At 41.4% G+C, this 16,288-nt stretch overlaps 1 protein-coding gene and 1 long non-coding RNA gene across 3 annotated transcripts in view; one reads left to right on the top strand and one right to left on the bottom strand.

Moving 5' to 3' along the window:
- The window catches only part of LOC135486145 (multiple epidermal growth factor-like domains protein 6), a 42,214-nt gene extending 39,767 nt beyond the window's left edge, over nt 1-2,447 (top strand). For both annotated transcript variants that reach the window (XM_064768691.1, XM_064768690.1), the window contains 2 exons: nt 1,094-1,264; nt 1,444-2,447. In XM_064768691.1, coding sequence (XP_064624761.1) covers nt 1,094-1,264; nt 1,444-1,610 — 338 coding nt within the window. In that variant the 3' untranslated portion in view covers nt 1,611-2,447. The remainder of the gene's footprint in view (nt 1-1,093; nt 1,265-1,443) is intronic.
- A 7,588-nt stretch (nt 2,448-10,035) lies between these two features.
- LOC135485926 (uncharacterized) lies at nt 10,036-11,137 on the bottom strand. Its single transcript, XR_010446658.1, has 3 exons — nt 11,075-11,137; nt 10,707-10,772; nt 10,036-10,301 (listed from the first exon to the last, which is right to left on the bottom strand). It is a non-coding gene; the product is annotated as an uncharacterized LOC135485926 (long non-coding RNA).
- Between the last annotated feature and the right edge of the window lie 5,151 nt (nt 11,138-16,288).

Below are 16,288 nucleotides of genomic sequence, written 5' to 3'. Positions count from 1 at the left end.
AGTGATCTTGATCTTAATGTTTTTATACTTGGTTTTCTTGCTTTTTAATGTATTTGTACAGATTCATTTTACGTCAGTCAAAGCACCAAAAGAGGCGAATTTTGCATTTCTAGACACTTTAGGCAATAGCTTTGTTCGAAAAAGACTAATAAGGGTCTAATTTGTTAGCCAACTCCTTGAGACACAAAAGGATGTCGTGTCTTTTTCACAAGCTAGCTTGCCAAATTAAAGTGCAATTAGACCTTAATTACTTATTTCTGTCCAAAGTTAGGCCCCTTTTTGTCTAAAAGGTTTAGAAATGCAAAACCTGCCTCATTTGGTAATATTAGTGGTGATGGGTGTCCCCACGACTCGATCATCTGACTAGTCACGGGTAGCTGGACCTAAGATCTTTGGATCTCAATGCCAATTGTCAACTGAGATATCCTTCATCTACGATTGTTTTATCCTTACTAATATCTGTCACAATAACCTGTGTCTAAAGATGATGAGCAAATGTCAATAGACATGAATAAGCAGGGACAAGTCCTGATGCAGGGCGGTCAAACAATCTTTGGAGGACACCATGTACTTTTTCTACACTGAAAAAATCAACATGAAAAATCAACATGAAAATCACACAGCCGACGTAGAGGCATGTCAAATGCCTGTGTCGTCATTTTACAACCCGCATTCATTAAACACCAAAATACCAATGGCTACAATCAAATTGTTGCTCTTTTTGTGCCCAATATCTTCAGGATGTTCAGGAAGTCAGCTGAATGGACCATGGGAGATCTTTGCGTCCTTGCGGATAAGAAGACGAACGATCATCCTGCTTTACTTAGGCGTTTTTAAATCATTCAGACTGATTGCAAACTCTCGTATAGTTTGCATATTAGAGTTGGAACAAACCGTTCACCCGGTAGAGACATCTTGCGGCTGAATACTTATCTATCTCCATTGGAGTTGGCATATTTAAGTTGGAATCATGTCCATCAGAGTTGGCACTATTATAGAGTTGGAGCGTAACAGACTCTATTATCAATCTTTGTCAAAGAAATGAAAGATGGTATTGCACATAGTAATTCATGCTCTTCGTAATCTCTTTCAGTGGGCCCACCAGCCCGGTGCGTTGACAACTTCTTTGACCGACAGGCCTGCGTCAAATGGGCGGCAGCTAATCTCTGTGTTACACATAAGAAATTCATGTTCTCTCAGTGTGCTCGATCATGTAACTACAGATGCCAACATGCGTCGAGGAAAGTTATCCCAGTATGGTCAGGTGAGGGTTCCTTTTATACCCTTTTAGTGTTATCGATCATAAAAAGATGACTGGCAATTTTATATTCATATTCGAACGCATCAGCCAGTTGGTCAATTCTCATCCTGAAGGTAGGATTTCTCGTTATACTCGTTAATATACCAATTAATGGATTTTTTTTTTAATTCTGTGTGCTTCAGCTGTTCCATGTACCGCAGCGGCGACCAACCTCTTCTTCGACAGCGCCGCCTGTGATAAGTGGGCGGCCGACGGCAACTGTGTGGCGAATGCGAGGTTTATGAGAGCGCAGTGCGCAAAATCTTGCAATTTGTGCAACTTAAATCATCCAGCGACAATACATGGTTAAATTTACTCGGGTAAAAGGTGATTGTCTTATTTCTTTAAAACAAGAGCTACTTTTCAAACGGGGATACCACTCATTTACATTTACAAGGTCAGTGGAAATAATCACATTTCGCCCACCATTGTCGTTCTGCATGGTCCAATGAGTAGCGGTGAGGGAAACAAAAATAACATTAGTTGGTACACATGCTATACACCTTTCCAGAAATGGGGCGCCAAGTGTCCGAAATAGTGATGTCATAAGGGGAAACTAGACCTTATGGTGGAGGGACAAAGGAGATAGTCATGGTTGACCAACACACTTGAATGCCTTTAATGACGGACAAGGGGAAAAAAGTTAGTTCCAATGCAAGCCACCAATTTCGGGAAGCATGTGTAGACACCGAGTGTTTATGTTTACATTTGGGGTTTTGTTATGGGGATGACGTAAGATCAAGATGCCTGATGTTTATGTTTACATTTAGTGTTTTGTTATGTGGTTGACGTAAGATCAAGATGCCTGGTGCTTGTGTTTACATTTTGTTTCGAGCAGTGATGATGATGATGATAAGGGCGTGGTTATCCCCCAGTAAATGTTTATCTCCGTTATATTTTGAAATCTAAATCAGATGGGATGTAACGAATACTGGAGCAATGATATTGGGAAGCTGACATAATGATGAAATGGTGTCCTCTTAATAAGTGTACTGTGTATTTGTTTAATTTTGCTTTTGTGAAATAAAACCAGTGTTGAAGTAAGAGGAAGGTGATGTAGGTCCTTCTCGGTTGAAGTGACTTTTGAAACTGTGAGTACGAGGTTGTGATTGTTTGTATAGAATAAACAGTAAACATACCTAGCTAATGATGTAACATCGAGATTTCCAAAAGTTTATGCTTTGTTTTGGAACGACCGGGCCCTGTTTACTTTATAAAACGACATTGGAGTTAGAAAACCAAACGAGTGTGTCTACGGTGTCGTTGGTTTCCGGGGGCCAAGACAACCACGAGAGCGAGATTTTTGCTAAAAAAACACACGAGTGTCGTTTTCTGTTTATCACAAGCCACTACATGACTACTGCGATTATTATTTTGAGGGATCAACGCAAATTATTCATTCCCGTGAATCAGGAGTCAGGACCTAAAGTGCGCCTTGCGTCGCAATGACGTAAAATCCACGGCCGCACTGACGCGCTGACGTTACCAAAACAGCGACAACGACGTACCTCCGACCCCGTTGTCAAGCCCTCAACAATGACGCTGGCGTCATAGAGATTCTCTACCGCGTCACAGAGGGGGTACCCTCACAGAGGTCACCCGTGTGATACAACCATGTGATCCGGGAAAATATCACACGGCTAGATGGCACGCTTGACAACGCACATTAAACAATCGAATAAAGTTGTCCTGCCAAGTCCGAAGTCGGCTTTAATGGTGTTCAACCGAAAGATCATCAAAAGATCTAGAGTGTGGTATGATTTTCTGCAACAATCTGTATCAGATATGATTTTGAGACGGGTTTTTGCAAAACCTCGATGACGTCGTGGCAATGGCATGTGATAAAACTGTTTGCTGCATGACGACTGCCTCCTCGACTGGGTGATACGATCAAGTGAGGATCCAATTACAGAAGGTAGGTGATAAAGTATGGAATTAGTGAAACCTTGGGAACACTGATAAACCTTGGAAACACTCCTTAAAATGCATAAAAACATGAAATAATGCCATTCGAACCTAACGTGGTTACGAATCAACATTTGGAGCTTATTCTTACATGATCAGATCGGAATTTTATGGTAATTTAGAAATCTGTCGCATATCCGATTCAATAGTCTATATTTTAGAACAACCAAGTTGTACCTCGCCTCCAGTGTACAGTACTGATCTCCCAAGGTCTCACTAGCCAGTGCAATGGCCGGGCCTACCTGGCTCCACAAATGGCGTGACGTTATTTCATGCATACCCCTGTTCAAGTGGCTGTCGACCTTGCAGTATATCACTCTCACACATAAACCTATACATTTCTGAATAGCTTGCCGCTTCTAGAATACTTCTGACCAGCTTTCATTGTTATCAAGTAATTCAGTCATGAGAACATGGGGGCAGCACAATACATGAGACACCCTGTACATCGATGAAAATTTTGAAAATTTCACCTTGCCGCCTTATAACTTGACGATTAACATGGATGGTGAAATAATATTTTTATAAACTTCTACTTATCACCTTGAGAAAGCAAAATAATAACAATTTTAAATTTTGATACCAAAATAGGGTGTCGTTGCGGCTTTTCTTTGAGCATTTTGACCGCGAAGTCTCACCTTGAGAACATGTGCACTCTGACAGGAACCAGTTCATGTCAACATCCGATTGAGCTATACATAGCATGCGAGGCCTGGTCACTGCGGACGTGCACAGAAGAAGCTGATATTTTCCTCAAATAATCGTCAGAGCTACCTCTTCACAAAATACCCAGGACACCGACATTTGAACATGCAGCAATAGCGATATGATAGGCTTATCTGTATCCATGGTAATCGCCTGAGATTGAAGAACTTTTTTTTTAAGGGGGACCAATGTTGACCTGATCACCACTGGCTAGTGAGACCTTAATGGTAACATGCAGTCTCATATTTCCCCTTTTTACTACAAAATATGAAAATCTGGATTGATACAAACATTTTGGTGTCCTACATGACAGGTCCAACAAGAATAGCTTCCAGTGGTGATCCATTCAAAATCATAGGCAAACTCAGCACTTCACCCATTTTCAAATTCGTTCAGAAAGCGGAATTCAGAGGGAATTCGAGTAACAGCACACCTCAGCTGTGGAGGCCTTTTTGGTCCATGAACTGAGATGAAAGCATCTTTATCCACCCGAATGCATTCGATGAAGTCAAATGATGTTCAAAATGACATTTATTATCATATTTTATGATTTCACTTTTATTGGTATTTTGATTAAGGTCTCACTAGCCAGTGCAATGGCCGGGCCTACCTGGCTCCACAAATGGCGTGACGTTATTTCATGCATACCCCTGTTCAAGTGGCTGTCGACCTTGCAGTATATCACTCTCACACATAAACCTATACATTTCTGAATAGCTTGCCGCTTCTAGAATACTTCTGACCAGCTTTCATTGTTATCAAGTAATTCAGTCATGAGAACATGGGGGCAGCACAATACATGAGACACCCTGTACATCGATGAAAATTTTGAAAATTTCACCTTGCCGCCTTATAACTTGACGATTAACATGGATGGTGAAATAATAGTTTTATAAACTTCTACTTATCACCTTGAGAAAGCAAAATAATAACAATTTTAAATTTTGATACCAAAATAGGGTGTCGTTGCGGCTTTTCTTTGAGCATTTTGACCGCGAAGTCTCACCTTGAGAACATGTGCACTCTGACAGGAACCAGTTCATGTCAACATCCGATTGAGCTATACATAGCATGCGAGGCCTGGTCACTGCGGACGTGCACAGAAGAAGCTGATATTTTCCTCAAATAATTGTCAGAGCTACCTCTTCACAAAATACCCAGGACACCGACATTTGAACATGCAGCAATAGCGATATGATAGGCTTATCTGTATCCATGGTAATCGCCTGAGATTGAAGAACTTTTTTTTTAAGGGGGACCAATGTTGACCTGATCACCACTGGCTAGTGAGACCTTAATGGTAACATGCAGTCTCATATTTCCCCTTTTTACTACAAAATATGAAAATCTGGATTGATACAAACATTTTGGTGTCCTACATGACAGGTCCAACAAGAATAGCTTCCAGTGGTGATCCATTCAAAATCATAGGCAAACTCAGCACTTCACCCATTTTCAAATTCGTTCAGAAAGCGGAATTCAGAGGGAATTCGAGTAACAGCACACCTCAGCTGTGGAGGCCTTTTTGGTCCATGAACTGAGATGAAAGCATCTTTATCCACCCGAATGCATTCGATGAAGTCAAATGATGTTCAAAATGACATTTATTATCATATTTTATGATTTCACTTTTATTGGTATTTTGATTAAGGTCTCACTAGCCAGTGCAATGGCCGGGCCTACCTGGCTCCACAAATGGCGTGACGTTATTTCATGCATACCCCTGTTCAAGTGGCTGTCGACCTTGCAGTATATCACTCTCACACATAAACCTATACATTTCTGAATAGCTTGCCGCTTCTAGAATACTTCTGACCAGCTTTCATTGTTATCAAGTAATTCAGTCATGAGAACATGGGGGCAGCACAATACATGAGACACCCTGTACATCGATGAAAATTTTGAAAATTTCACCTTGCCGCCTTATAACTTGACGATTAACATGGATGGTGAAATAATAGTTTTATAAACTTCTACTTATCACCTTGAGAAAGCAAAATAATAACAATTTTAAATTTTGATACCAAAATAGGGTGTCGTTGCGGCTTTTCTTTGAGCATTTTGACCGCGAAGTCTCACCTTGAGAACATGTGCACTCTGACAGGAACCAGTTCATGTCAACATCCGATTGAGCTATACATAGCATGCGAGGCCTGGTCACTGCGGACGTGCACAGAAGAAGCTGATATTTTCCTCAAATAATCGTCAGAGCTACCTCTTCACAAAATACCCAGGACACCGACATTTGAACATGCAGCAATAGCGATATGATAGGCTTATCTGTATCCATGGTAATCGCCTGAGATTGAAGAACTTTTTTTTTAAGGGGGACCAATGTTGACCTGATCACCACTGGCTAGTGAGACCTTAATGGTAACATGCAGTCTCATATTTCCCCTTTTTACTACAAAATATGAAAATCTGGATTGATACAAACATTTTGGTGTCCTACATGACAGGTCCAACAAGAATAGCTTCCAGTGGTGATCCATTCAAAATCATAGGCAAACTCAGCACTTCACCCATTTTCAAATTCGTTCAGAAAGCGGAATTCAGAGGGAATTCGAGTAACAGCACACCTCAGCTGTGGAGGCCTTTTTGGTCCATGAACTGAGATGAAAGCATCTTTATCCACCCGAATGCATTCGATGAAGTCAAATGATGTTCAAAATGACATTTATTATCATATTTTATGATTTCACTTTTATTGGTATTTTGATTAAGGTCTCACTAGCCAGTGCAATGGCCGGGCCTACCTGGCTCCACAAATGGCGTGACGTTATTTCATGCATACCCCTGTTCAAGTGGCTGTCGACCTTGCAGTATATCACTCTCACACATAAACCTATACATTTCTGAATAGCTTGCCGCTTCTAGAATACTTCTGACCAGCTTTCATTGTTATCAAGTAATTCAGTCATGAGAACATGGGGGCAGCACAATACATGAGACACCCTGTACATCGATGAAAATTTTGAAAATTTCACCTTGCCGCCTTATAACTTGACGATTAACATGGATGGTGAAATAATATTTTTATAAACTTCTACTTATCACCTTGAGAAAGCAAAATAATAACAATTTTAAATTTTGATACCAAAATAGGGTGTCGTTGCGGCTTTTCTTTGAGCATTTTGACCGCGAAGTCTCACCTTGAGAACATGTGCACTCTGACAGGAACCAGTTCATGTCAACATCCGATTGAGCTATACATAGCATGCGAGGCCTGGTCACTGCGGACGTGCACAGAAGAAGCTGATATTTTCCTCAAATAATTGTCAGAGCTACCTCTTCACAAAATACCCAGGACACCGACATTTGAACATGCAGCAATAGCGATATGATAGGCTTATCTGTATCCATGGTAATCGCCTGAGATTGAAGAACTTTTTTTTTAAGGGGGGACCAATGTTGACCTGATCACCACTGGCTAGTGAGACCCATATTTGGTCTGGGTGTCCTGGGTATTTTGTGAAGAGGTAGCTCTGACGATTATTTGAGGAAAATATCAGCTTCTTCTGTGCACGTCCGCAGTGACCAGGCCTCGCATGCTATGTATAGCTCAATCGGATGTTGACATGAACTGGTTCCTGTCAGAGTGCACATGTTCTCAAGGTAAGACTTCGCGGTCAAAATGCTCAAAGAAAAGCCGCAACGACACCCTATTTTGGTATCAAAATTTAAAATTGTTATTATTTTGCTTTCTCAAGGTGATAAGTAGAAGTTTATAAAAATATTATTTCACCATCCATGTTAATCGTCAAGTTATAAGGCGGCAAGGTGAAATTTTCAAAATTTTCATCGATGTACAGGGTGTCTCATGTATTGTGCTGCCCCCATGTTCTCATGACTGAATTACTTGATAACAATGAAAGCTGGCCAGATGTATTCTAGAAGCGACAAGCTATTCAGAAATGTATAGGTTTATGTGTGAGAGTGATATACTGCAAGGTCGACAGCCACTTGAACAGGGGTATGCATGAAATGACGTCGCGCCATTTGTGGAGCCAGGTAGGCCCGGCCATTGCACTGGCTACTCAGACCATGGGAAGACACGCCCACCACACACCCATAATATGGACCAATAGCGCTCCGCTTATAAATACGCCACCACCACGCGGGCCTGTCATGCATTATGCATGGATAAGGTTGACGACTATGTCTAGGCCTAATTGTCTATGATTGACTGATATTTTATAACAAACGATGAATAAAAGAAGCCTAGTCATGTATGTTTATTACCGAAGTTTGCGGATGAAAATTTCCTTCGCCGTGAGCGATTTCTTACATCTTCCAGTACGCATCGGGGATGCAGAGATCTTTGTGACGTCACCAGTTCTAAGCGGTTTTTTTATTCACGTGTGTGTTTGTCCTATGATCTCGTGCATCTAATACCGAGCATAATACTTTATCGTCTATGGAATACAAAACAATCATAATGAAATGGCCAGGGCCATTGTGCTCACCTCATGTGGAGGAAAGATGGATAAAGAGCATGGTATTGTGTCATGTAGTGTTAGGTTTGATGTAGGTCCAAGCAATTACAATTTCCCCAAAATGGCCAATTTACAGTACATTCGACCTCTGTGACCTTGAAAAGTAGGTCAAATCAAAGAAGACCCGGGTGACACATTGAATGGTTGTTAGAATTAGATGTACCTATGATATAAAATTGGTGCCAATCGGGCAAGTCATTACTAGGAATAATGGCATTTTGAAGAATTTAGGATTTGGCCCCCTCCCTGGAGGCCAAACGGCAAATCAGATCGCACCAAACTTCGATACCTGAGATCACCTGACCAAGGGGTACATGTGTACTTAATTTGTGATCAATAGTCATTGCAGTTAAGAAACGTGCCATAGTTACGGCCTGACGGCGAATTTACGCCATTTGACCTCTGTGACCTTGACAAGAAGGTCAAATTAAAAACCTGTGTGACATATACTGTATGGTGGTTAGATGTACCCATGATATCAAATTGGTGGCAATCGGGCAAGAAGTTAAGGAATAATCACATTTTTAAGGTTTTTGGATTTTGCCCCCTGGTGGTCAAGTGGTGAATCATATTGGACCAAACTTCGGTCCCTGAGATCACCTGACTAAGGGGTAAATGTGTACCAAATTTGGTATCAATAGTCATTGCAGTTTAGAAACGTGCCATCGTTACATCCTAATGGCCAATTTACACCATTTGACCTCTGTGACCTTGAAAAGGAGGTCAAATCAAAACCCGGAGGATATATGATGCACCTTTGCTAGAAGTACCTGCCATATTTTTTTCAAAATTTCCCGACTACTATTAAGGGAGATATTGCATATTTTCACTTTTAACGTTTGGCCCCCTAGTGGCCAAACCATGAAACGAATCGGACCGAAACTTGGTCTCCAAGGTGTCATCACATAAGGGTACATGTGTACCCAGAAGTATTAAGGTAGCAGGAAGGGTTGGGCGTTTGTGGTTTCTGAGTCTGAGGGGGTTGGTGTCTGTTGACTCTGCTTTAAGAGAGACTAGGCATGGCGCCAGTCTCTCTTAAAGCACAGTCAACAGGCATTTGGTCTCAGTATTTGGGTTTTGATTGCCATGACTGTACCCCTGTAAAAGTCAGAGGAGGAGAAGTTTGGAATGATGAAAGCATTGAAGAAGAAGAAATGTTATTATTGAGGAAAGCAAAATTTATTATGAGACTAGAAGGCAGTGTCCTGACTTGATTATTTTGAAAATGGCGGTCTGAACACATTAAAAGGTGGAACATGGCATTTTATCGACTTTGAAGTGCTCCGCAGTTAAAGGGAGACTATAGGCAGCAGCTAGGTAGGCAAGATAAAGTCATACAAATTTGCCAATAGGGGTCAGTCATATCTCTAGGCATGGCGCCAGTCTCTCTTAAAGCACAGTCAACAGGCATTTGGTCTTAGTATTTGGGTAAGTACAGAATCAAGGCAGCACAGAGAGCAATGATTGAACGATGATGTGGACAAGTCCAAGGATACTGCATCAGTCACGACCAACTTCTCATCAGAAAGCGTCACCACCAGCATATTCAATGTTCAGTTCCAACCTGTACCAGTCCAATGCACGCCTGTCATGGTCAGCAGTGGTCAGCTTAGCGCGATATGGAACATTCTTCCGAAACTCAAGCGAGGGAAGTCTGCTCATTTGCCTATCTCGCGCACTGCTCCTTCTTGTCAAACATCGTAGTGAAATCGTGGTACAGTGGGGCGTCCTCGAGGATTGCAGCTGGTCGGACAGACGTGAGGTGGAATGTGGGCGGCTGCACTTCTTCGTTGATGTGCGATGGCAGATAGCACAGTTGTTGCGTTGCATGACAGCTGAAAGTGAATGTGATATCATAGAACTGAGGCGTTTGCAATGAGACTATAGGTGAAGTAAAAGCAAGGAATGAAATGGGCCATCTTCCAGTGACTAATATACAGAGTAAGGGCCCTGGGTGTTGTTAGATTCAGCATTGAATGTATTCCTCGTACAAGCGTGAATAGTGTGGACATACAGTGAGAGGTGAGAGACCCCTATTGACTACTTCTTGTAACTTTATCTTGGATATTATATTAGTATTGAACTTCTAGCCATGGAATATGAAGAAATTGAAGTTGCAGGCATGGAATATGAAAAATTATTCAACGGTGAAAGACATTATTCCATGAGGCTTTGCCGCGATCGCAAAGGACGCGACGTGATTGGTTCACATGCTAATGAGGTATGATGATGATAATTACCTCTATAATGCTACTTGGATAGCGACTGTGTCATTGACTGCAACAGTGGTCTATGTCAATGTGTACCTGTAATGTCAATGAAGTATGATGAGGTGATGACGATAGTGCAATTATTAAATATTAGCAAGAGATCATACTGCAACATAGGTCTTGTTTTTGACAGATGACTGTGCGACATTCCCATTGGGTCTTGTTAGAGTCAGCGCTGCATGTATTCCTTGTACAAGAGCTTGAATAGTTGTGACGGACTTTGAGGGGTGAGAGACCCCTATCGGCTACTTCGTCTAACTTTATCTTGCCTACCTAGCTGCTAGCAATAGTGCCCCTTTATCAAGACTGAAACCCACTGTGTGGGGCTAAGAAATTACCTTTATAATCCTAGTTGGATAACCACTGTGTAGATGATTTGAAGAGTGCTCTGTGGATGTGTGCCTGTAATGTCAATGAAAGTATGATGAGGTGATGACGATAGTGGAATGACCAAATATTGGAAATAGATCTATTCCTAGAAGAACATATGTCCTGTTTTGACTAGGTGGCGCATTTTAGAATCAGCAGTGAGCACTGTGTGTAACATGGTGGAGGCAGCGGAGATAATAACTGTGTCGAAAGTATTGTTATAGGGCCTTCCCTAGGCCCATGGGGTTAAATTTACAATCCACGATTGAAAAGACGTAGTTTGATCGCATTCAACTATAAATCCATTGAACAGTTGTGTTCCTTTAGTCAACCGATGACCTTTTGTTGGGCCATGATCGGGGATTGTAAACTGTAAATGTATTATGGACTGGGAGACGGGGGAAACACAAGTGAAATAGACCAAAACAAGTGATTTTGGGGCTTTGGTTTAGACGCATGCCCCACATGCGCCATGCGGGATTATACGGTTCATGTGAACTTGTTGACATCTACATGATCTAGTGCTGTTATTGGTCATGGTACATGGTAGGCCTAATCATCATGGCTATATGTTTCAGGAAAAGCTCGGAGTAAAATGAACTGCCGATGAATAATGATGTTGTTCATGTTTACCATGTTTACTAGTACATAGCCATAGGGTATGCACTGGCCAGTGCACTTTCTGCACGTCGTCATGGTCATGTACGTGATACCGTAACCTTGCATATTTTGTTTTTTGAATGCGCATGCTTTTTGGGCAAAATCACTTGTACCAACACTAATGAATAATGTCTTCTTATCCCTATGACTCCATACACAGTGAGGGCATTGTCCCATTCCCATCAAATGGTAACTTATTGTACCGTATTAGGGTGGAAGTTGGGGAGCAGATACCTACCGTTGCACGCCTGTCATAATCAGTAGTGATGAGCTTAGCGCGATATGGAACATTCTTCAGAAACTCAAGCGAGGGAAGTCTGCTCATTAGCATATCTCGCGCACTGCTCCTTCTTGTCAAACATCGTAGTGAAATCGTAATGGAAAACGTCTGGCTTTGCGCCAGACGTTGAGACTAATAAGTGAAGAACTAATAGGTAAAGAACTTCTACTTGCGCGAGACTGCTCTGATAAAATTATCATTGCAGAGACTACGGTGACGTACACATATATTTTTTACAATCAAAAATGCCCTCAAAAGACGACATGGAATGATTATTTTATTGATATTTCCTACTATATACCTTCCAATTATCACTTTATACAAATAGATCGGCGTTAGGTCGCATGCTTTTCTTTCCTGGTGACACTATAAAGCAAAATAGTTGCAACCCCGTAAATGCGCTATAACTCCAATAATAAGTGACGGTGACCCGTTATAAATGTTTCGCCAGCTTCGCTTTTTTGCCGCTACGCGGCGCGTTGGGCCCTTGCGTCAAGTTTCAACTCAATAGCTCTAACAGTTACGAAACGTGCCCTGCTAACGGACGACGGACGACGACGACGACGACGACGACGACGACGGACGACGGACGCCACGGTATGGGATAAGCTCACCTCTGCTAAGAGGTGAGCTAAAAACTAATTTTTGCTTCCATTGAAGAGAAATAAAATATTTTAACGACCACAGCGTTATCCTCCACATTAAAAATGTTGGCTTCTGAACTAACTGGCAAATTGCTATCAATAAAGTCAGCTGGGACGAGACTGTCAGTTGGGAGGGTATAAATCGTGGAAGGAACGCACCCGATTTCCCGCGCTATTTGCACAGTGATTCCATGGTTTACATTGAATATTACAAGGTTTATCAGTGTTTCCAAGGTTTCACTAATTCCATACTTTATCAACTACCATTACAGAAAGATCTCGGCAGTGTAGTCGAATGGGCCAAAGTGTGGCCCAGACAGTGCCATCTTCACTCTACCGCTGAATAGGAGCGTTCGCGAAACCACGTGCTCATTTTTGGAGCGCCCTCTGATATAGTCCCGGCCCGATTTGTTTTCTAGGGTAGAATTTAGAGTCGGGGTTACGGTTTTGACCATTTGGGTTACAGTTTGGGTTAGGAGTAGTCTTTTTCTGCGCCCTCCGTAAAGGGTGGAACTGGGACGGGACAGAGGCTGGCGGCGGCAGCGAAAGTCACCGTCGGCATTATGTCCGAATACCATCATCTCGAATCCAACGTTTTTCGTCTAGGCAAGACAGGCTCTTCTTTTCAACCGATAGGGTAAAAAATATTGTGTTTAAGCGAATTTGCAAAACTGTTGTTTGTCCGGGCGACCTGAGTAAATTTGAAGCAGTACATTTTCGCCCAAACCCCAACAAAGGCCACTATCGTGTTTTCAGAATATTCAATTTTGAACGTGCTATTCATCTTTTTGTTGTCGGCTTGCACAGTGCACTGGTTTTTGAGAAATTCGAGAATTGTATTGGGACGCATCGGTGGAAAAGACAACTTTTTGCGCGTCGTTTTTCACCAGGTACAGCAGACTGTCCGTGTATGTCATAGAGCTGGCAGTTTTCCGCCCCCCCCCCCCCCCCCCCCCGAGAGTCGGAGAGACGAAGTTGTGATGACATTTATACATGCGCAGTTTGTTGAGCTCCAGCACCGTGAAACGGGCGACCAAGGAACTGATTATAGGCCGACAATTGTAGAATGCGACCGATTTGAAATTCGGTTTCCTTGTTATCCGCTAGGTCGCCTCGTCGCTAACCAATTTCATATCTACGTGTTTGGTCTTGTCGATTAATTAGCAAGCGTCCAAAAATGCTGTTTAGGACAAACTTCCAAAAGCTACTTTCGAAATCGGACACGGCCTGCGATCGCTTCTGGGTTATAAAGCAACCCTCTACATCCGGGGTTTACTTGATTAGCCATTCAAAATTGCTGCACCATAAATCCTGTACACTCCTCAATGTCATAATGCCGCGTCACCGACAGAATCTGGTGTGACATAGTATGTTTGACCAATGACACGTCTATTCGGCACTACGTGTCAGCACTGTTTCAATATGACCAACAACCGTTTGTAGCCGACCAAATAATTGTAAAATTGAGCAATTAACTCAGGGTGAATACAAATAAAGAAGCCTTATAAAAATGGGGTAATTGTAGCCCCTTTTTCACCTTTAACTTAGGTTACGCAAGAGATTTCCCTTCAGATTCACAAAAACAGGCCTGGATCTTGTAGCGGCACCTTTTCCAGTAATTCAGAGCATTTTATCTAAAACAATGCTTCTGAGCGACAAATACAAAACTTGTGGTCAGGGGCTATACTTACCCCGTGGCTTTGGGATAATTGTAGCCCCTGACTGAAATTTCAAAGTACTTGTTTTTTATGCATAAGAACACTTTCTTCACATATTTATAGTCTTTACTAAAACATTTAGTACTATTCAAATCTAGGCTGACGACGTGATTTTGCTGGTATCAAACGGTATTTATTGAACACTTCAAGTGATGTTCGATGCAATCACTTACCAACAATTTAAACAGTATTGTCGCAAATCAGAATAATTTTAAACTGGTGTAAAGACAAAAACTTATATTTATCACCTCTGTTGTACATTACACCTTGTGTCAGACAACAACTTGTGATATTCTGAATTGACTGATGGTCTTGTCGTGCGCTGTTAAAAACTTTAGTTTCAGGGATGGGTAATGTATCAACCCCAATTCTTGCTAGCATCACTCAATGGTAATGCAATGTACACGTACCATGGGAAATGCTGCTATCTAGTGTGGCATTAACAAGAGACACCAGTAACTTTGAAAATATTTTATTTCGAAGAAATGTTAGATAAACTAGTATATGAAACCTCAAATGTATCATTGTCGGTATATACGGGGTTACCATTGTGTCTATTGTATTCAAATCGGATATATTTAGATCAAATAATATAATTCAAGTATAAGAATAAAGAAACCTAGCATTGTCTATTGTCTATTGTATTCAAATCGGATATATTTAGATCAAATAATATAATTCAAGTATAAGAATAAAGAAACCTAGCATCTTCATGATTCATGACAGGATATATTGAACTATTTATAGGGGCTACAAATATCCCGAACCAACGGGCTACAGATACCTCGAAGGAACCTTGGTCAGAAGTGTGTCTCTGAAAAAAATACTTTTAACAATGACATCAAATGCCGCATACAACAATCTCTACACTCAATACTGATGACCTGAACCACGTTTCAAATATATCAATGCTCGGTAAAAGTGTGGAAAATTGATACCTGCAACAAGTTTGATCCCAACTTTTTTTGTTCATGTATTTGTTTACTTCTTTTTGCCAAAGCTCTTACATACCATGTTGCATAACCCAAAACTATTGATGTTATCCATGCTTGGGTTGGCTGAATACTTCCATGGTTGCCGTAATATACATCAAAGAAACGTGCCATAGTTACACTCAAACGACCAATTTACGCCATTTGACCTCTGTGACCTTGAAAATTAGATCAAATCAAAAACCCGTATGATATATGATGTATCCTTGCTGGGAAAACCTACCAGAAAAATGTTATCGAATACTAGTAACTCATAAGAGTGATAATACACTTTTTAGGATTCCACTTCTGGCACCCTGGTGGCCAAGTCAAGAATCAGATTGAACCGAAATTCATTGTTAGAGGTCACCTGACCTGGGGGGGGGGGGGGGGGGGGGTCCTGTGTAAAAAGTTTCAAGTTCATAGTCCAAGCGGTTAAGAAACGTGCCACTGTTTTTGAAACAGGATACAGACGACGACGGACGCTGCGATGTTGTATAGACTCTCCTGCAGTGAGCCAAAAACATAGTCAGATGCTACAATCAGACATGGGCTACAATTACCCCATTTATCTTAGGTCTCATTAGGGAGGTTTTTTTTTATTCATACGTTCAAAAGTTCAATGGTTGACCCTCGATTTTTTTTGGATTTTTGTGTAGCGTAAGCAACTGTCTTTCATGGGAGAATGGTCACTGTAAGAATTATTCAGGAAGAAATGTATAATATTTGGGTTTTTTCGTGATTGTCCGGCCCAATTGGCAATATTGCCATTTGGGATGGTGAACAGAGCTAGGAGCAAATGCGACGCTTATGATTTATTTAAAGAAATGAAATGCCCGATTCAATATCCTGCAGAATCAGGGGAATTGGGCGTTTCCAGTGATATACGACACAAATGGGTTGTCCTCAT

The sequence above is a fragment of the Lineus longissimus genome, chromosome 4 (assembly GCF_910592395.1).
Source record: "Lineus longissimus chromosome 4, tnLinLong1.2, whole genome shotgun sequence".
In the NCBI taxonomy this organism is placed as follows: domain Eukaryota; kingdom Metazoa; phylum Nemertea; class Pilidiophora; order Heteronemertea; family Lineidae; genus Lineus; species Lineus longissimus.
This window is presented reverse-complemented; position numbering and strand designations above follow the sequence as displayed.